The following is a 14,577-nucleotide window of genomic DNA, read 5'->3' on the forward strand; positions in this document are numbered from 1 at the left end:
TATGTACAGATGTTGCAGAGAGCATCCCTCATGTCTGAGAACCCTCGTCTGTGTGGTAACGACTGGGTTTTTTTTAACAGGACAACGCTACAGTACACAGTGACTACAGGAGGAGGGACTTCTTCCAGGAGAATAACATCGCTCTTTTGGACCATCATGTTTGTTCTCCTGATCTAAATCCAATTGAGAACCTTTGGGGATGGATGGCAAGGGAAGTTAAAAAAATGGACAACAGTTCCAGACAGTCTTCACAACTTGGAGAAATGTTCCCACTCGCTTCTTTGAAGCGCTTGCATTAAGCATGCTGCAACGAATTTTTGAAGTGATCAACAAAAACGGTGGAGCTACTCATTGCTGAGTTCATGGTTGGAACTTTGATTTCTGCTTTGAAGGGTTTATGGGTTTTTTTGGAGGTGTGTTCCTAAACTTCTGATCAGCTGTAAAACAGCCTGTTTCAGTTTAAGTGTTGTTTTCAATACATTGCATGCTCAAAAAATGTTTTGTCTCACTCCCGTTTCTTCTTGTTGCATGCTGAAGCTCTACTTGGAACCTTGTTAAGATCCAACCATGCAAAATATGATTTGTTTGCCATTTTTCAGGTGGTCTTAAACTTTTGATCAGGACTGTATATCGGATGAAGGGTTTAGGAGTTTCATCTCCTTTACATGTGCCACCCTCTTTTTAAATGGACCAAAGGTAATTGGACAGTTTACTCAAAGGCTATTTACTGGGCAGGTGTGGGCAATTCCTTCGTTATGTCATTATCACTTAAGCAGATAAAAGGTCTGGAGCTGATCTGAGGTGTGATGCTTGCATTTGGAAGATGTTGCTGTGAACAGACAACATGCGGTCAAAGGAACTCTCCATGCAGGTGAAACAAGCCATCCTTAATATGCAAAAACAGGAAGAAAAAAAAAAAACCACTCCTTTTCCACTCCTGCTATTGTAGCAGGAGTGGCAAAATCTACAGTTTGGTGCATCCCGAGAAAGAAAGAAAGCACTAATGAACTCAGAAACACAAATAGACCTGGACGCCCACCAAGGACAGCAGTGGTGGATGATCGCAGAATCATTTCCACAGTTAAGAGACAAACCTCATTGTGACAGCGGTGTGGTGTCAATGTGTTCAAGACTTCAGGCTGTCATTACCAGCAGAGGGATTTCAACCAAGTATTAAAAATTAACATTTTATTTTCAGTTAGTTAGGGTGTCCAGTTACTTTGAGCCCGTGAAATGAAGAGATAGTGTTTAAAAAAAAGAAACAAAAAAAAAACCCGCTTTAGTTTCTCACATTCTTATGTATTTGAATCTCTTTCTTCAACCCACTGAATTAAAGCTGAAAGTCTGCACTTCAGACTGAGTTGTTTCATTCAAAATTAATTGAAGTAATGTACATAACCAAAATTAGAAAAAAAAACGTTGTCTCTGTCCAAATATTTCTGGTCCTAACTGTAGCTCTGTGTAGGACTAACGCACAAGCACAAGCTGGTCCTGCGAGTTCTTGTGTTTGTGTCTCACTTGGACTTTTAGTTTTTCTGCTCTGTTCTCTGTTTTTACTCTTGCTTTCACTTTCTGTAAATTGCACATGGTTAAGGTAAGGAGACAACCAAGGTATGGATTTCAATACACTCCATCACACTGATGATGCCAACTTAAAAAATACTGCTTTGGAATGACAGACCCGTCTCACTAATGTTACAACGCAGGGCTTTAAGAACAGTCAGATGAAGGGGTTAAGTTTACTGCTAAAACCAGGATTTTTATTTATTCATTCATCGCTTGTTTTAGGCACCATCTGAATGATAAGTGGAGGAACAGGCCAAACAATCAACAGTATGTTTCTAGTTCCAGCTCCTAATTTTCATTCTTGGACTCTACTAGGGTAGCTTTGCATGATTCACGCTTCAGAATAATTCCTATTTATCTAATATGGGTCTGAAATGAGCCCCTTTCAGCCAGTTTTATTCTGATTAGCAGGTGGGTGGGACTTCTGTACCTAAGATGACCAATCAGAAAGGAGTTCATGGTCCCACAAATGTCTCTTTGCGTACATGTTACCGTTTATCCAACAAGCAGAGAGAAGTTATAACCCACTCAGTTCTCAAAAGTCCAGACTGCGCATTGCTGGAAGCAGATGATGTATGCGTCTGCCTGATGCTGATTGGTTGACAAGGGGGCCTGAATAACGGTCACCAGGCGTGAAAGAAGCATGAAACGAATTTCTCCATTGACTGCGGAGCTCTCTGCAGGTAAACAGGTCATCCCCTGCTGAGCCATAAATTCCACCTTTAAGAGATCCGGTCTCACTGACATCCAGAGCCAAGTAGAAAAAACCGTCTGAAACCTAGCATTCAGGGCAGCTTGAAGCCTGAGATATTGTATTTTTAAACTTTCAGACTGTATTTTGATGTATTTTTCAAATGTTCTTTAATTATGATGATGGTGATCAAATGCACATTAATGTAAATATGCACTACATTTAGTCCATTTTCCTTATATGGACTAAATGCTCAAATAACAAGTATTGAGAGAAAGTTTTACGAAAGATCATTGGCATGTCCCCCCCTGCAGAGGCATTGTGCCTCAAGCAAAGCAGCACCGACTCAAACATTAGATTTTCTCTGGGGGGTTTTTTTTTTTTGGTCTGGGAACTAAACAGAGAAGCGGCTTTGCATTAGACATGGACAGTGACCCAAACGTGGAGCTCTCACCACAACATTTGTAAACTTCCTGTTAAAAGAGAAAAAGGAGCTGTAGCTGCTGAGGAATCTTCATGCTTTTCAGCAGAAAATCTAATTCTTGATTTAATTCTACCTATTTCAGCTGCTGTGGGCTTCTGGTAGTTTCCCAGTGTGGCGTTTCTGTGAATTTGTTTCATCACTTGTCATCTGTTCCTCATACGGAAAGGTTAAGTAATCTTTGACTTTGGAAAGAAGCCGGACCACGACAGGCGATGAGGTCATGATTTTAACAAAAAAAACTTCCATCTAAGTGGAAAAATTGTTGCAGTGAGAATAAACTGATGATAGTTCACTGAAAGGGGTCAAAGGTCAGCAGGCTAGAGCAGCTCTTTTACAGATAATTCAGCGCGGCTGTAAAACGAATAGAGCACAGAAACTTTGCAATTCAAATAAAAGACGTAAATGTTGGTGTTCTTCTTCCTAATACACTTTAAATTTATATTCAAGGACTAAAATCATATTTACTGATTATCTGGGTTTCCTGCACCAGTTTTAAAGTTCATTCTCTTTTAAACAAAACCTTCTTAGGTGCTTTATTCACTGATGATCTCCTGTTTTGCATGCTAGTGCTCAGAATGGCACAAAATATAAAGACACTAACTACTATCAGTGTATCCCCACACATACACATTACCCAAGTATATTACGAGGCTCATTTTAAATTTGTATTTTTTAAAAATCGGTCTTATTTTTGAAAGACCAGTTGCTGCCAACTGTTCCAAACACTGAGTCAGAACTTTTTGAAGAAAATCCCACAAACGAGACAGGAAGTGGCCCGCCTGAGTGTAAAAAGTGCTTTATTACATGTGTTTATGTCTAAGAGTCACTATCCATTTATCTCTTTCATCGCACAGATTATGATGAATGAGTCCTCCTCTTCAGTCATATTTGATGGGTTTTCCCCTCGGGCTATAATTTTAAAAACCTACCGCAGGATCAAAGCCGCAGCAGGCGGCAGTGGTGTAATATGTTAGATTGCTTTATTTTGAAAGCTAGCTAGTTCCTAGTTGGAAACGAGTTACCACTTAAAGCTGCCCTAAAGGCTCTGTGTAAAGTGAAGCCATTAAGCTAATCTAGCAATATTTCTTGGCCAACAGGGGGCGCCTGCTCTGGTTTAAAAAGACATGAGAGGAAAATGACCTTTTTACTGAGATCAACTGTAATGTCCTTCAGTGTCACTGTTAGATCCACTCTTATTCACGATGCCTGGTTTCAAAAGCTAAGTTGGTGATACCTGAAATCCTCAGACTGATTCTTAAAAAAAGCACCAGTGGGTGAAATCCTAAAATTATTTGTTAACTAATCAATCAGCACTCCACCCTATTGAGTAACTGTGCTCACCTCATGCAAGTGAAAAATTTTAAATGACATATCCAGCATACATAAAACCAAAATTGAGGCTTCAAAACTGCTGTTCAAACTAATGGGTAATGTCACAGTGGATGTGTCCGTCTTTTATATACAGTCTGTATTCGGCTGTATGTTGTAGAGATCAGCAGAAGGGGAAGCTGGGGGGGGGGGCATGTGGTCTGTAACTCAACCACCACACCACAGGAGTCAGGTGAACATGTAAAACCACCATGAGGCTACGACTGTGCCTGACTGATTTTTATGAGTGTTGCATGAATGTATCGCTTTCTGTTTTTCTTTGTTTAATTTTCTGGATAATTGTTCTTTCAAACTGTAGCCCGGTGTTTTGGAATGATCAGTTTTCTCTGTGAGGGCACAAACGCAGTCACCTAGAGTCCCTAAAACATTTGAATAGCGCAGCACGTTTAACACTACCCGTATGTCGGTGTCGTTTCTTTCATTAACCTTTTGCAGCTCGGACGTGAACTCTGAGCAATAACACCTCCCCTTTTCCCTCCTCAGTTTCCTGAATGTGGATTTTTTGGGATGTACGACAAGATCCTGCTCTTCCGTCACGACCTGAGCTCAGACAACATCCTGCAGCGTCTGATCTCCGCTGAGGAGATCCAGGAGGGCGACCTGATCGAGGTGGTGCTCTCTGGTAAGGAATGAATAATTTTAGTCAGTTTTCTTTTTTTTTTTCCCTCAGCAGGTGGATATAATGTTCGAATTGATAAAAAACATTTATCAAACATGCAAAACTCCGAATAGTGATGGAATCAAGTGTGCATACATAGCCAGAAATACTGCAGCCCTACCCATCCACAACCCATCACTCCAATCCTGCCCCGTCGCAGTTTAAATGTAGCTGATCTGGTGTAACTGATCACCCCGTGCCAGCCAGTTTGCGGCCTTGCAGGGAGTTTATGCTAAATGTCGTCACAGCTGCAGGCCCATGGTGCACTTGTGGTGGTGTTTCGACTCGTCATACACCTCCTGATTTCTGTAACCTGACACATGTAGCAGTGTCTACATGATGCATCAATGCATGAGGATGGAGATGCTGAGATGGAACAGAGCAAGATCGCTGCAGCATTTGAACAAAATGCCGAAAACGTGCGTGACTGCTTTGTTTCCTGTTTCAACTTCTTCTTCTCCTGTTTTCAGTTCTGAAATGGTGTCATTTTTCTTCTTGGAGTGTTTAGAAACAGACTGAGAGAAAGTCCAGCTTTTATTGTCCCGTTAGTGCTTTTATTAGTGTTTCTATTTAGACTGAATGCCCCTCTTCTTGTTCTCTTGAGTGTACCTTAGGTTTCTCTTTTTTCTGAATTTCATGCTTGAGCATGTCCTGTATAAATAACATTCTTTTACATTTTTGTCAATAATCATTGTATGTCCTCCTCTGGTAGCTGCTGAGTCTTTCCCAGTTTTTAAGTTCTTTATTTTCAGACAAGTAGATGATGTCCCTGAGATCTCAGCCTGCTACAGCTTAGAAAGATGCACAGACATTAATGAGATAAGCATGAGTAAAGAAAGAAAGCATGCTGCAGAAACAGAAGACACACTTACAACTGCATGTTGTCGTTTTTTGTGGGATTTCTTTTTTTGGATTTTCTATAAATCATGGTTTAATATTTGGGAGCTCAGGACCATTTAAGGTATGAACAAGAATCAAAAATGATTCCAGCTAATAATAAATAAATTAACTTTAAAATCAGCAGTAAGAATAAAATAATTGTTTAAAATGTATCTTAATGAAAAACACGGTCCGTTATTAAATGAATCAAATTTGCCTAACCATGTATTTGGTTTCACACTGAAGTCAAAGGTAAGTTTTAAACATTTAAATTGTATCTTTATTATGTATTTTCGCATCAGTTTCGTATCCTCCGGGTAAAATGAGGCTGGCACAGATCTCGTTTCCTCTCCACCAGCGCCGCCTCCCTGGGTCACCCCCGTTCGCTCTAAACATAATATTGTGCATAGGATTGTCACTTCCTGAAATGTGTCAACATGTTGGGCTGTGAAAACTAAAACTGACACCTTTACAGCCGAACACCCAGACACAGAGCCGCGCCAGGTTTAAATTACACAGGAGGGTGAAAACATATCGCAACCGCACAGGGTGCAAACCCACGACCACTTCCTCCTCCTCCTCGTGCACCTCTCGCTGCTACTGCTGCAAAACCCTGCAGAGCTCAGCTGGTTTATTTCACTGTTACCATTCGAGCTGCTACCAGAGCGCCAAGCGATCAAGATGAAACCGGCTCTAGTGTGATTCTTGCTGCTCGGTTGAGTTGTTTTCCAGCTTTTATACACACAAGTAGCACAAAATGGTCTGTGTGGTTGTGTATATATGTAGTACATACACATTACATTTAAAATAGATGAAACATTTTCAAAAAATGCAATAATTAAAGGTTGAAAATGCAAAGAACACATCCAATAACAAGATGTTTTTATGTGTTAGCTTGAAAAGTTCATCCTCATTTAAACACTTTTCTCTTCTCTTTACTTGCATATTTTAAATCCTGTGTAACTTCAGCTAATACTTCAGGGTACAACTATTCCACGTGAGGCTTTCTACTTTTGTAACCCCAGAAAGACTTGCCAGACATTGACGTTTAGTGTATGTGTGACCATTTCTAGCGATAAATTCATTTGTCAGATTGTAATTTTGATACGCTCACGCTCAGAGCCCGAGCATCATCGTTTTGGGGGACCATCTCCTGGCGCGGGTGGAAAGCTTCCCACAGAGACAGTCATAGTCTGACTGCGTGTGTGTTTCTGTTTCAGCTCTCGCCACAGAGGAGGACTTCCAGATCCGACCTCACACTCTGTACGTTCACTCCTACAAGGCACCGGCCTTCTGCGATGACTGTGGGGAGATGCTGTGGGGGCTCGTCAGACAGGGACTCAAATGTGAAGGTGAGGAAGCACTCAGGAAGCTTCTAGGCTGTTGACATGTCCGTTTCTGCTCAGAGAACCCCGAAATCTTAGTCCCGGGAACTGTTTTTCTAACACAGTGGCTAGAAGTTTTGTCCAAGGAACTTTACATCCCAGGTATTTTTATTCCGGGAGCATTTAATCCCAGGAATTTCTTTTCAAGGAAGGGGTTAGTCCCACAGCTCTAACTCTCAGAACTTTTCCTCTGATATGCTGTGATGTACTTTGTCCCCTTAGAGTCTGACTATTTTTCTGTGTGCTGTGGCAGAAACTGTCTTCACAAAGACCCAATAAACATAAAAAAGCTGTTATTTAAATGCTTAATGTGCTTAAAGTGGGCAAAAATAAATTTTTAAAAAGAATTCAGTCTGCATTTTAGGCTTGCCGTCTCCCGCCGGAAGGCAAGAGCTCATACTCGCGATGGAGGATGTGCGAGGGGTCTGATAGAGCTCTCTGTGCCAGGAAATTTTATTCCCAGAAACGCTTTTCAAGGAAGGGTGGTCGGAACATTTAGTCCCACAAAACATTTTCTAATGGAAGGAAGAGACAGGTGGGCTTACAGACGGAGGAGCTGAATAAAACAAAACAGGCACTGCACCAAGGCTCCCTATAAAATAAACAGGATTATTTTGAACTATGAAACATGCAAAGCCGCTCTAGTGGAGCCGGAGATGAGTTTTTGGAGATGAATTCACACAAAAAATTGCCCCAAAAATGACCACAAACAAATATATTTGTGCAGTTGCCAAACCCTAAGTAACAGAGAAGCAAATACGTAGAAAATATAGATGCTGTCCAAGTGTTTGAATTCACAGTTCTTGGCTTACATTTAAGTCTCATTTTCTCAATTTTCAGCAAAAATTTGTTGTTACCAAAAATTTCATGGCTGTGCCCGCTGCATGTTCAAAGTGAGTGTTGGACCCTGCCAGGGATCTGGTTTGGTGTTTGAGTTGGGGTTTGGTGAAGCGAGCAGTATGAGAGTCAGCACATTAAAGGTTGTGGTTCTCTGCCACCACTCTTGGGTTGAGGTACAGTTTTAGCCCCGAGTGAGGGAGTTAGGGGAGGGAGCGAGGTCGTTGTGGCACTGGCAGCAATGTGGGCGCTGTACCCAACTGCTTTTACCCTCACCTGGTCATGAGCTCTAGTTAGTGACTGAACAAATGATTGGCAAATGACTGCATCCGAAATGAGCTTCTGTGAGTGGGTGGGCTGAGCTGGGCTCAGTGGGTGAGGGGCTCAGTCCTCTGGATGGAGCTCAGAATAGAGCCATTGCACTCTTGTGCCAAAAAGCCAGCTCGGGTGATCTGGGTGTGTGGGAAGACCCAGAGTTACAGATCCAGGACTCACTGGATAGATGATGGGAACACCTTGGGTTATTCTCCCAGGAGGAACTGGAAAATTTTGGAAAAAGTTTTGGAATATCTCGCTTGGCCTGCTAAGAGCAGTCTAACGATCATGAGCATAAAGTCTCAGATTTAGTCATCAGAAATCATTTTCAGGATGTGTGTGCATTAAAATAGGCTCCTCCCTATTTAAACATTATGATGGGAAGTGATGTCAGTGATTCAGCAGGGATGTAATAGAAGTCCGGCAGGCTGCGTGCTATTCCCTCTGAGTGACCGATAACTGGACCTTCAAACCTATAAAACTCGACTGTTTAAACCTCCATCAGAGTTCACAGTGATGTCATGTTTGCTTTAACACGTCTCATAAAGTTTTATTTTCCCTGAGGTAACACGTGGTGGCTTCTCGGGTTTCCACCACGTCCACGCTGACCAAATCATCACCTTGAGGAAAAAAAATAAAAAGAAAGAGGCATACACACACTCGGATATTCACACACTGGTTTTTAGACCTGATTTTAAAGCTGCAGCGGCTCGTCGACTTCCTGCAATCATTTTTCAGACAGTCTTGACTTTAACGTTTTGATCTCGGCGCTCTGTTGTGATGCCGAGCAGAGAGACACCCGAGCAGCTGATGTTTGGCTTCCGCTTGTACGTTTGAAATGGTTAAAAATGAAAAGTTCCCAAACCTGAAGCGACAGAAAAAAATAGAAAAACAACCTTGATGGAAGAAAATTTTAGCTTTTTTTTTTTCCTGCACATTTAAGCTTCAGATGTTGTAAACAGCTTTCTGAACCACATCCTGGACTCAATAAATTCTGTGTTTTTAAACAGATAATTTGGCTATGAGAAGATTGTTGGGCATAAATGAACCTTTAGAAGAGTAAATTAATACTTTGACATATTTTAATGCATTTATCTGATAAATAATGGTGCTTACTTTGGCCTTACTCGTACAGACAGATTGTTCATGAAGTCTGTGCTCCAGTTGTGAGCAGGCATCTAAATTCAATACAGCTTGTTGACCAGACGTGCTATAAAGTTGGTACTCTGTGCTGTCGTCGCATGACCCTACACTGGTTAATTTGAACCGTATCCATATTTCATATAAGCCAGTGATGTTGAGTAACCTGGTTTTGCATAGAAAATGGACAGAAAGGACTTAACAGCCCAGCCCTGTCTGAAGGGTTAAAATTTCCTTGGTAAGAAAATAAAAGGTTCATGCTCTGCTTTGGCCCTGCCGTGTTTTATCAAGAATCTGCATTCCTGAGGTTTAGTCTCGGCACATTTTAGCCACAAAAGCTACAAAATGACCCTCCTGCAGCACAAGACCAGACATTTATGTTCAATTCAATTTAATTTTATTTACACAGCGCCAAATCACAACAACAGTCGCCTCAAAGCGCTTTATATTATAAGGTAGACCCTACAATAATACATACAGAGAAAAACCCAACAATCATACGACTATGAGCAAGCACTTTGGCAACAGTGGGAAGGGAAAAACTCCCTTTTAACAGGAAGAAACCTCCGGCAGAACCAGGCTCAGGGAGGGGCGGCCATCCACCGCGACTGGTTGGGGAGAGAGAAGGAAGACAGGATAAAAAACATGTTGTGGAAGAGAGCCAGAGATTCAAAGCAGCTGAACATGGAAGCAAAGCTGCTGATTCACAGGTTTATCTGCGTTTCTACTCTCATCTGTGGTTGTGAAACCAAAAGAATGAAATCATAGATATGAATGATAGATATGATCTTTCTCGATTGTTGTTGGGGCTCTGGCTTAGAGAGAGGGTGAGACTAGGATGCCTCCCGGGGAGGGCCTTGGTCTCATCCTGGAAGAGCTGGATGTACTGGGGGTGTCTCCCAAAGGCCATGGGTCGGACTTGGTTCCTTTATTAACTTCGGGATCAGAACTTCAGTTGAACTGTGAATCTTAACGATGATTCCTCTCCTGTGCAGGATGTGGACAGAACTACCACAAGCGGTGTGCGTTCAAGATCCCCAACAACTGCAGCGGCGTGAGGAAGAGGCGACTGTCAAACGTCTCCCTGCCAGGCGCCACCTTGTCTGTCGCTCGTCCACCTTCCACTGACTTCAGCCCGGCACTGCAGGAGGAGGTGGGTCTGCTGCGCTCGCATGAAATCACTCATTAGTCGTATTCATTTTAGTTGGTTTTTTTGGTTGGTTTTTTTTTTTTTTGTTTTTTTGTTTTTTGAATGAGTTAAAATGTATGCACAGACTTCCCTTGCAGTTGTGCAGCCCCAGCCCCAGTACACACACACACATACACGCACACATGCACTTTCTGTCTGATGGCTCGAGGCAAACCGCTTGATTTTTCCATCCGGTTCAAGCCAACAAGCAGAGAAAGTCACAGTCAGATTCTCACAGGCTGAGCAAGCACACAGATCAGAGGGGGACCCGAGCACAGTCAGACCCATATACGTATCTGACCTGAGTGGACCCGAGCAGCATGTTGTGCAATCAGTTAGTCTGATTGATTAACAAGCAGCCAAGCTAGATTTTACAGATCCCAGAAAGAAACTGTTCCTTTAAGAGACCCGATGTGTGATCACGCTCGGGCAGCAGATCCTAAAGAAGTCTCGCTTTCTTCATGGACATTTCAGATAATTTGGACTTTGTTAGGAGGTCTAGAGGTCCATGCACATGTGGCGAATCAGTGAAGTGAGAAGGTGGATTATCCAACTGTTCTGTACTAATTCAGGCCCATTGTGTCACATGCTTCCTGCTCCTGCCAGGACAGTGCCCTGCAAGCTGCATGCTGTACAAGGACAGTCATTGTTCTTGTTCTCGTGGATGGAAAAGAGTTTGTCTGTACGCCGCTTTCACGATGAGTGAGCAAATCTCTAAATTTGATGTTTCAGATCAACCTCTAAAGCTCTGACTACTCCTTTCATTTCCTTTTAGTTAGAACTAAAAAAAAAAAAAACATCAATCAAAGACCAAAAACGAGGGAAACTTTCACCTAAAGATCAGCTGCGTGATCCCGCCACAGTCCAAACGCTCGCTCGTTAGGTTAATTGAGTGTTAGTTGGCTTTAGATGTGGGCGTGAGAGTGTCTAGTTGTGTGTCAGCGTGTTAGCCTTATGGTGGACTCAATCCAGACACATACAGCGGAACGCAGAACAAACTCTACACTAATTCATGTTTTTAGAAGCGTTTGTGTGCTTGTGTGTTATTCTGTCTGTGAACACGATAGCTTGAAAAGTTTTAAATGAATTCTGATAAAACTTAAAATTTGGCTTACATCCACCAAAAGCTTCCGGCCAACATAATGGTTTACAAAAATCCTCATATATGTCACGTTTGACCTCTGACCTCTCCTTCGAGGTCAGTAGATTGCTATAAAGAGTTAGTTTTTTAGACTAACAAGAACATGCTGTTGACCTGCAAGCTGAGCGAGTTGCTCCAGCAGATTGTGTGTTAGGAGCTTCAGGAGGGCAAACTGCAAACCTCATAAAGTGCATTTAAAAAGAACAAAGAAAACTAAATTTAATACTTTTCCCTTAAATGTAAATGATGCTAGGAGAGTGAGTCACCTCAGCACAGATTTGTGCTTCTTGTTCACATTATGAACACAGAGCACCTTTACTGTGATAATCACTAGATAAGTCTGCCAACACCCACGTGAAGCTGCGCATGCATGAGCGCAACAACATAACAGGCTCGCCTGTTTCCAGATTCAGCTGATTGCCTCTTTCAGGATGTTTGTGGTAATTAATAAAATAACTTGCATAAAAATGGAGAAAAAAAAGAAGACTGCATCATTTGTTGTTTATATTTGAAAGTTGAATCCACAGATGGTTCAGACATCTTGGTTCTGTATCGGTACAAAATACTATAAACTGAAGTTTTGCCAGAGGCAGAAGAACTGAGATAAAATCTGAACTCTTGACCTCATCAGTCAGAGGATCTGGAAGCCCTGCTGGGAGAGGAAAGGTCACTGAAGCTAAAGCTGTTCTCAATGATCACTTTTGATTCTATGAAAAACATTTCTGTCCTGGTGGAAGTCGTCTATTCCAGGGTGGCAGTGCCCTACAGATATAAAAGATACTGTAGATAAGGGTAGGAATTATTAAGCACTTTCTGCCTCCAGCGTCTAAGCGTGATGTCTTTTAATGATTAATTTTTACATGAAGAACAAATTTAAATACAAACTAAAATGAGTTACTGAAGTGTTATTGGTCAGTTTGCTCTCTGTTTGGAAATCTGAGCATAAACAGAAAAATAAATCCTATTTCTTCTTCGCATTTTTGTTTCTGTTCTCCGCCCCTCTGCAGCGCCCTCTTCTGGGCGCCATGAAGCGCAACTCCCTGCTGAGCGGCCGGCCCATCTGGATGGAGAAGATGGTCCTGGGTCGGGTGAAAGTCCCCCACACTTTCTCCGTCCACACCTACACCCGTCCCACCATCTGCCAGTTCTGCAAACGCCTGCTGAAGGGTCTCTTCCGCCAGGGCCTGCAATGCAAAGGTGACGACACACACGCAAAAACACACACACACACACACACACACACACACACACACACACACACACACACACACACACACACACACACACACACACAGGAAAGTCTTAGAAAATAGAGAAACCAACCGTCCAAACTCCAGAGATATTCAATCTGCTGTGAAGTCCTAACCTTCCTTCACTTTTTTCTTAATCGCCCCATGAAGTGTGTGGAGAGACTCTGCAGTACTCTGTGGGAACCGTCGGTTACTCTTCGTCACATGGTTATTCAAGAAGTTTAAAATGTTTAATATGTTTTTTGTATGTTTGCTTTTTAGACTGTAAATTTAACTGCCATAAGAGATGTGCAGCCAAAGTACCTCGAGACTGCCTGGGCGAGGTCGACTTTAACGGAGGTGAGTCGGTTTCACTTTTACCGCTTTAATCATCTGAAACCTTTGATGGGCAAAATTTAATATCTGCAGACAGATTCTGACGCTGTAGGCAAAGGACGGGAGATTTGCTCTTGGACTCTTTTTAGTTTCTTCCTGTTGTTGGATTTTTATTGACCGCTGAGGACACTTTGGTTTCATACAGATAGAGAAGATCAAGGAGGAAATGCAATCTCAAAGCCGTCAGCTGCCATCTCATGACAGTTTATGCGATTAGGTTCTTCTGACCAGCGCAGGGAACAGGAAGTTGGCTTTACCAGATTCCATAAAACAGTCACAGTTGTGCCCAGAGGCTAAAACAAAACCGTTAAATGGACAGTTAAATGGGTTCCCACCCTGGCTACTGTTTATCTGTAACACCATATCTGATTTCCTTTTTTATTATTCATTGGAACATACGCCCTCCATACAACAATAAAAGACAGCAATTTAAATAATAATTAAAATGACTAACACTGAAAAGAAGTCAAAAGAAAATAATAAAAGATTAAATAAATAAAATTAGAAAACACAACACAGAATTTCTTGCACTCAAGGCAGAAAATATTTTAAAAAAAACACTAAACTGAGGTTTTGATGTCAAAAAATTTCTAATTTTGCAGCACTGATGGTACCAAACTCTTAACATTAAGTTTATTTTGATAGAAAAGAAAAAAATGACTTCATTTCGCTCCCTGATTACCCTAACAATGATTTTCCTGTGGGTGACCTGCTCTACGAGACAATGAAATGAGTGAGGAGTCTATATAAGAAATGAAGGAGACAGAAATCTCATGTTTGCAGAGCTCAGACTTTACACTGATCACGTCAGAGTATTTTTGATCTCCTTTTGGTCCCTTGTAGGCCCCTCACCCCATAACACCATTTTATTTTTTAAACTGGATTGAGAAGCGTTTTCATTTCAAGTCTTTGGCATTTTACACCTAACCCCTACTGGCCATTAGAGGAACTGCAGCTCAGTGAAATCTCGGGCTGGAAGTTTTAAGACCTGTTCCCAGGCTCTCATGTTTTTCCTGTTTCTTCAGAGCCAGCCAGTCCCGGTATGGACTCAGAGGCGACGATGGAGGTGGACTGCGATGTGAACAGCGATGGAGGTCACAGCATGGACGAGCAGGACGAGCAGTCCACCGAAGACAAGATCTTCTTCGGGGGTCCCTGCACAGACTGCGAGAAGGATGACGAGACGGTCAGAACGATCAGGTGAAGCAGACGACTGGAACTGGTGACGGGCTTTAAAATAGCATTATAAAAATCTTAATTTATCCTCATGAGAAAATC

At 42.0% G+C, this 14,577-nt stretch overlaps 1 protein-coding gene across 2 annotated transcripts in view; it reads left to right on the forward strand.

Annotated features, from left to right (window-relative positions):
- Nucleotides 1-14,577, forward strand: part of LOC120724770 (serine/threonine-protein kinase D3-like) — a 56,881-nt gene that overhangs the window by 30,025 nt on the left and 12,279 nt on the right. For both annotated transcript variants that reach the window (XM_040017176.1, XM_040017177.1), the window contains exons 3-8: nucleotides 4,614-4,752; nucleotides 6,888-7,019; nucleotides 10,340-10,497; nucleotides 12,682-12,871; nucleotides 13,186-13,263; nucleotides 14,325-14,499. In XM_040017176.1, coding sequence (XP_039873110.1) covers nucleotides 4,614-4,752; nucleotides 6,888-7,019; nucleotides 10,340-10,497; nucleotides 12,682-12,871; nucleotides 13,186-13,263; nucleotides 14,325-14,499 — 872 coding nt within the window. The remainder of the gene's footprint in view (nucleotides 1-4,613; nucleotides 4,753-6,887; nucleotides 7,020-10,339; nucleotides 10,498-12,681; nucleotides 12,872-13,185; nucleotides 13,264-14,324; nucleotides 14,500-14,577) is intronic.

This window comes from Simochromis diagramma, unplaced genomic scaffold (assembly GCF_900408965.1).
Source record: "Simochromis diagramma unplaced genomic scaffold, fSimDia1.1 OVJJ01000802.1, whole genome shotgun sequence".
Taxonomy (NCBI): domain Eukaryota; kingdom Metazoa; phylum Chordata; class Actinopteri; order Cichliformes; family Cichlidae; genus Simochromis; species Simochromis diagramma.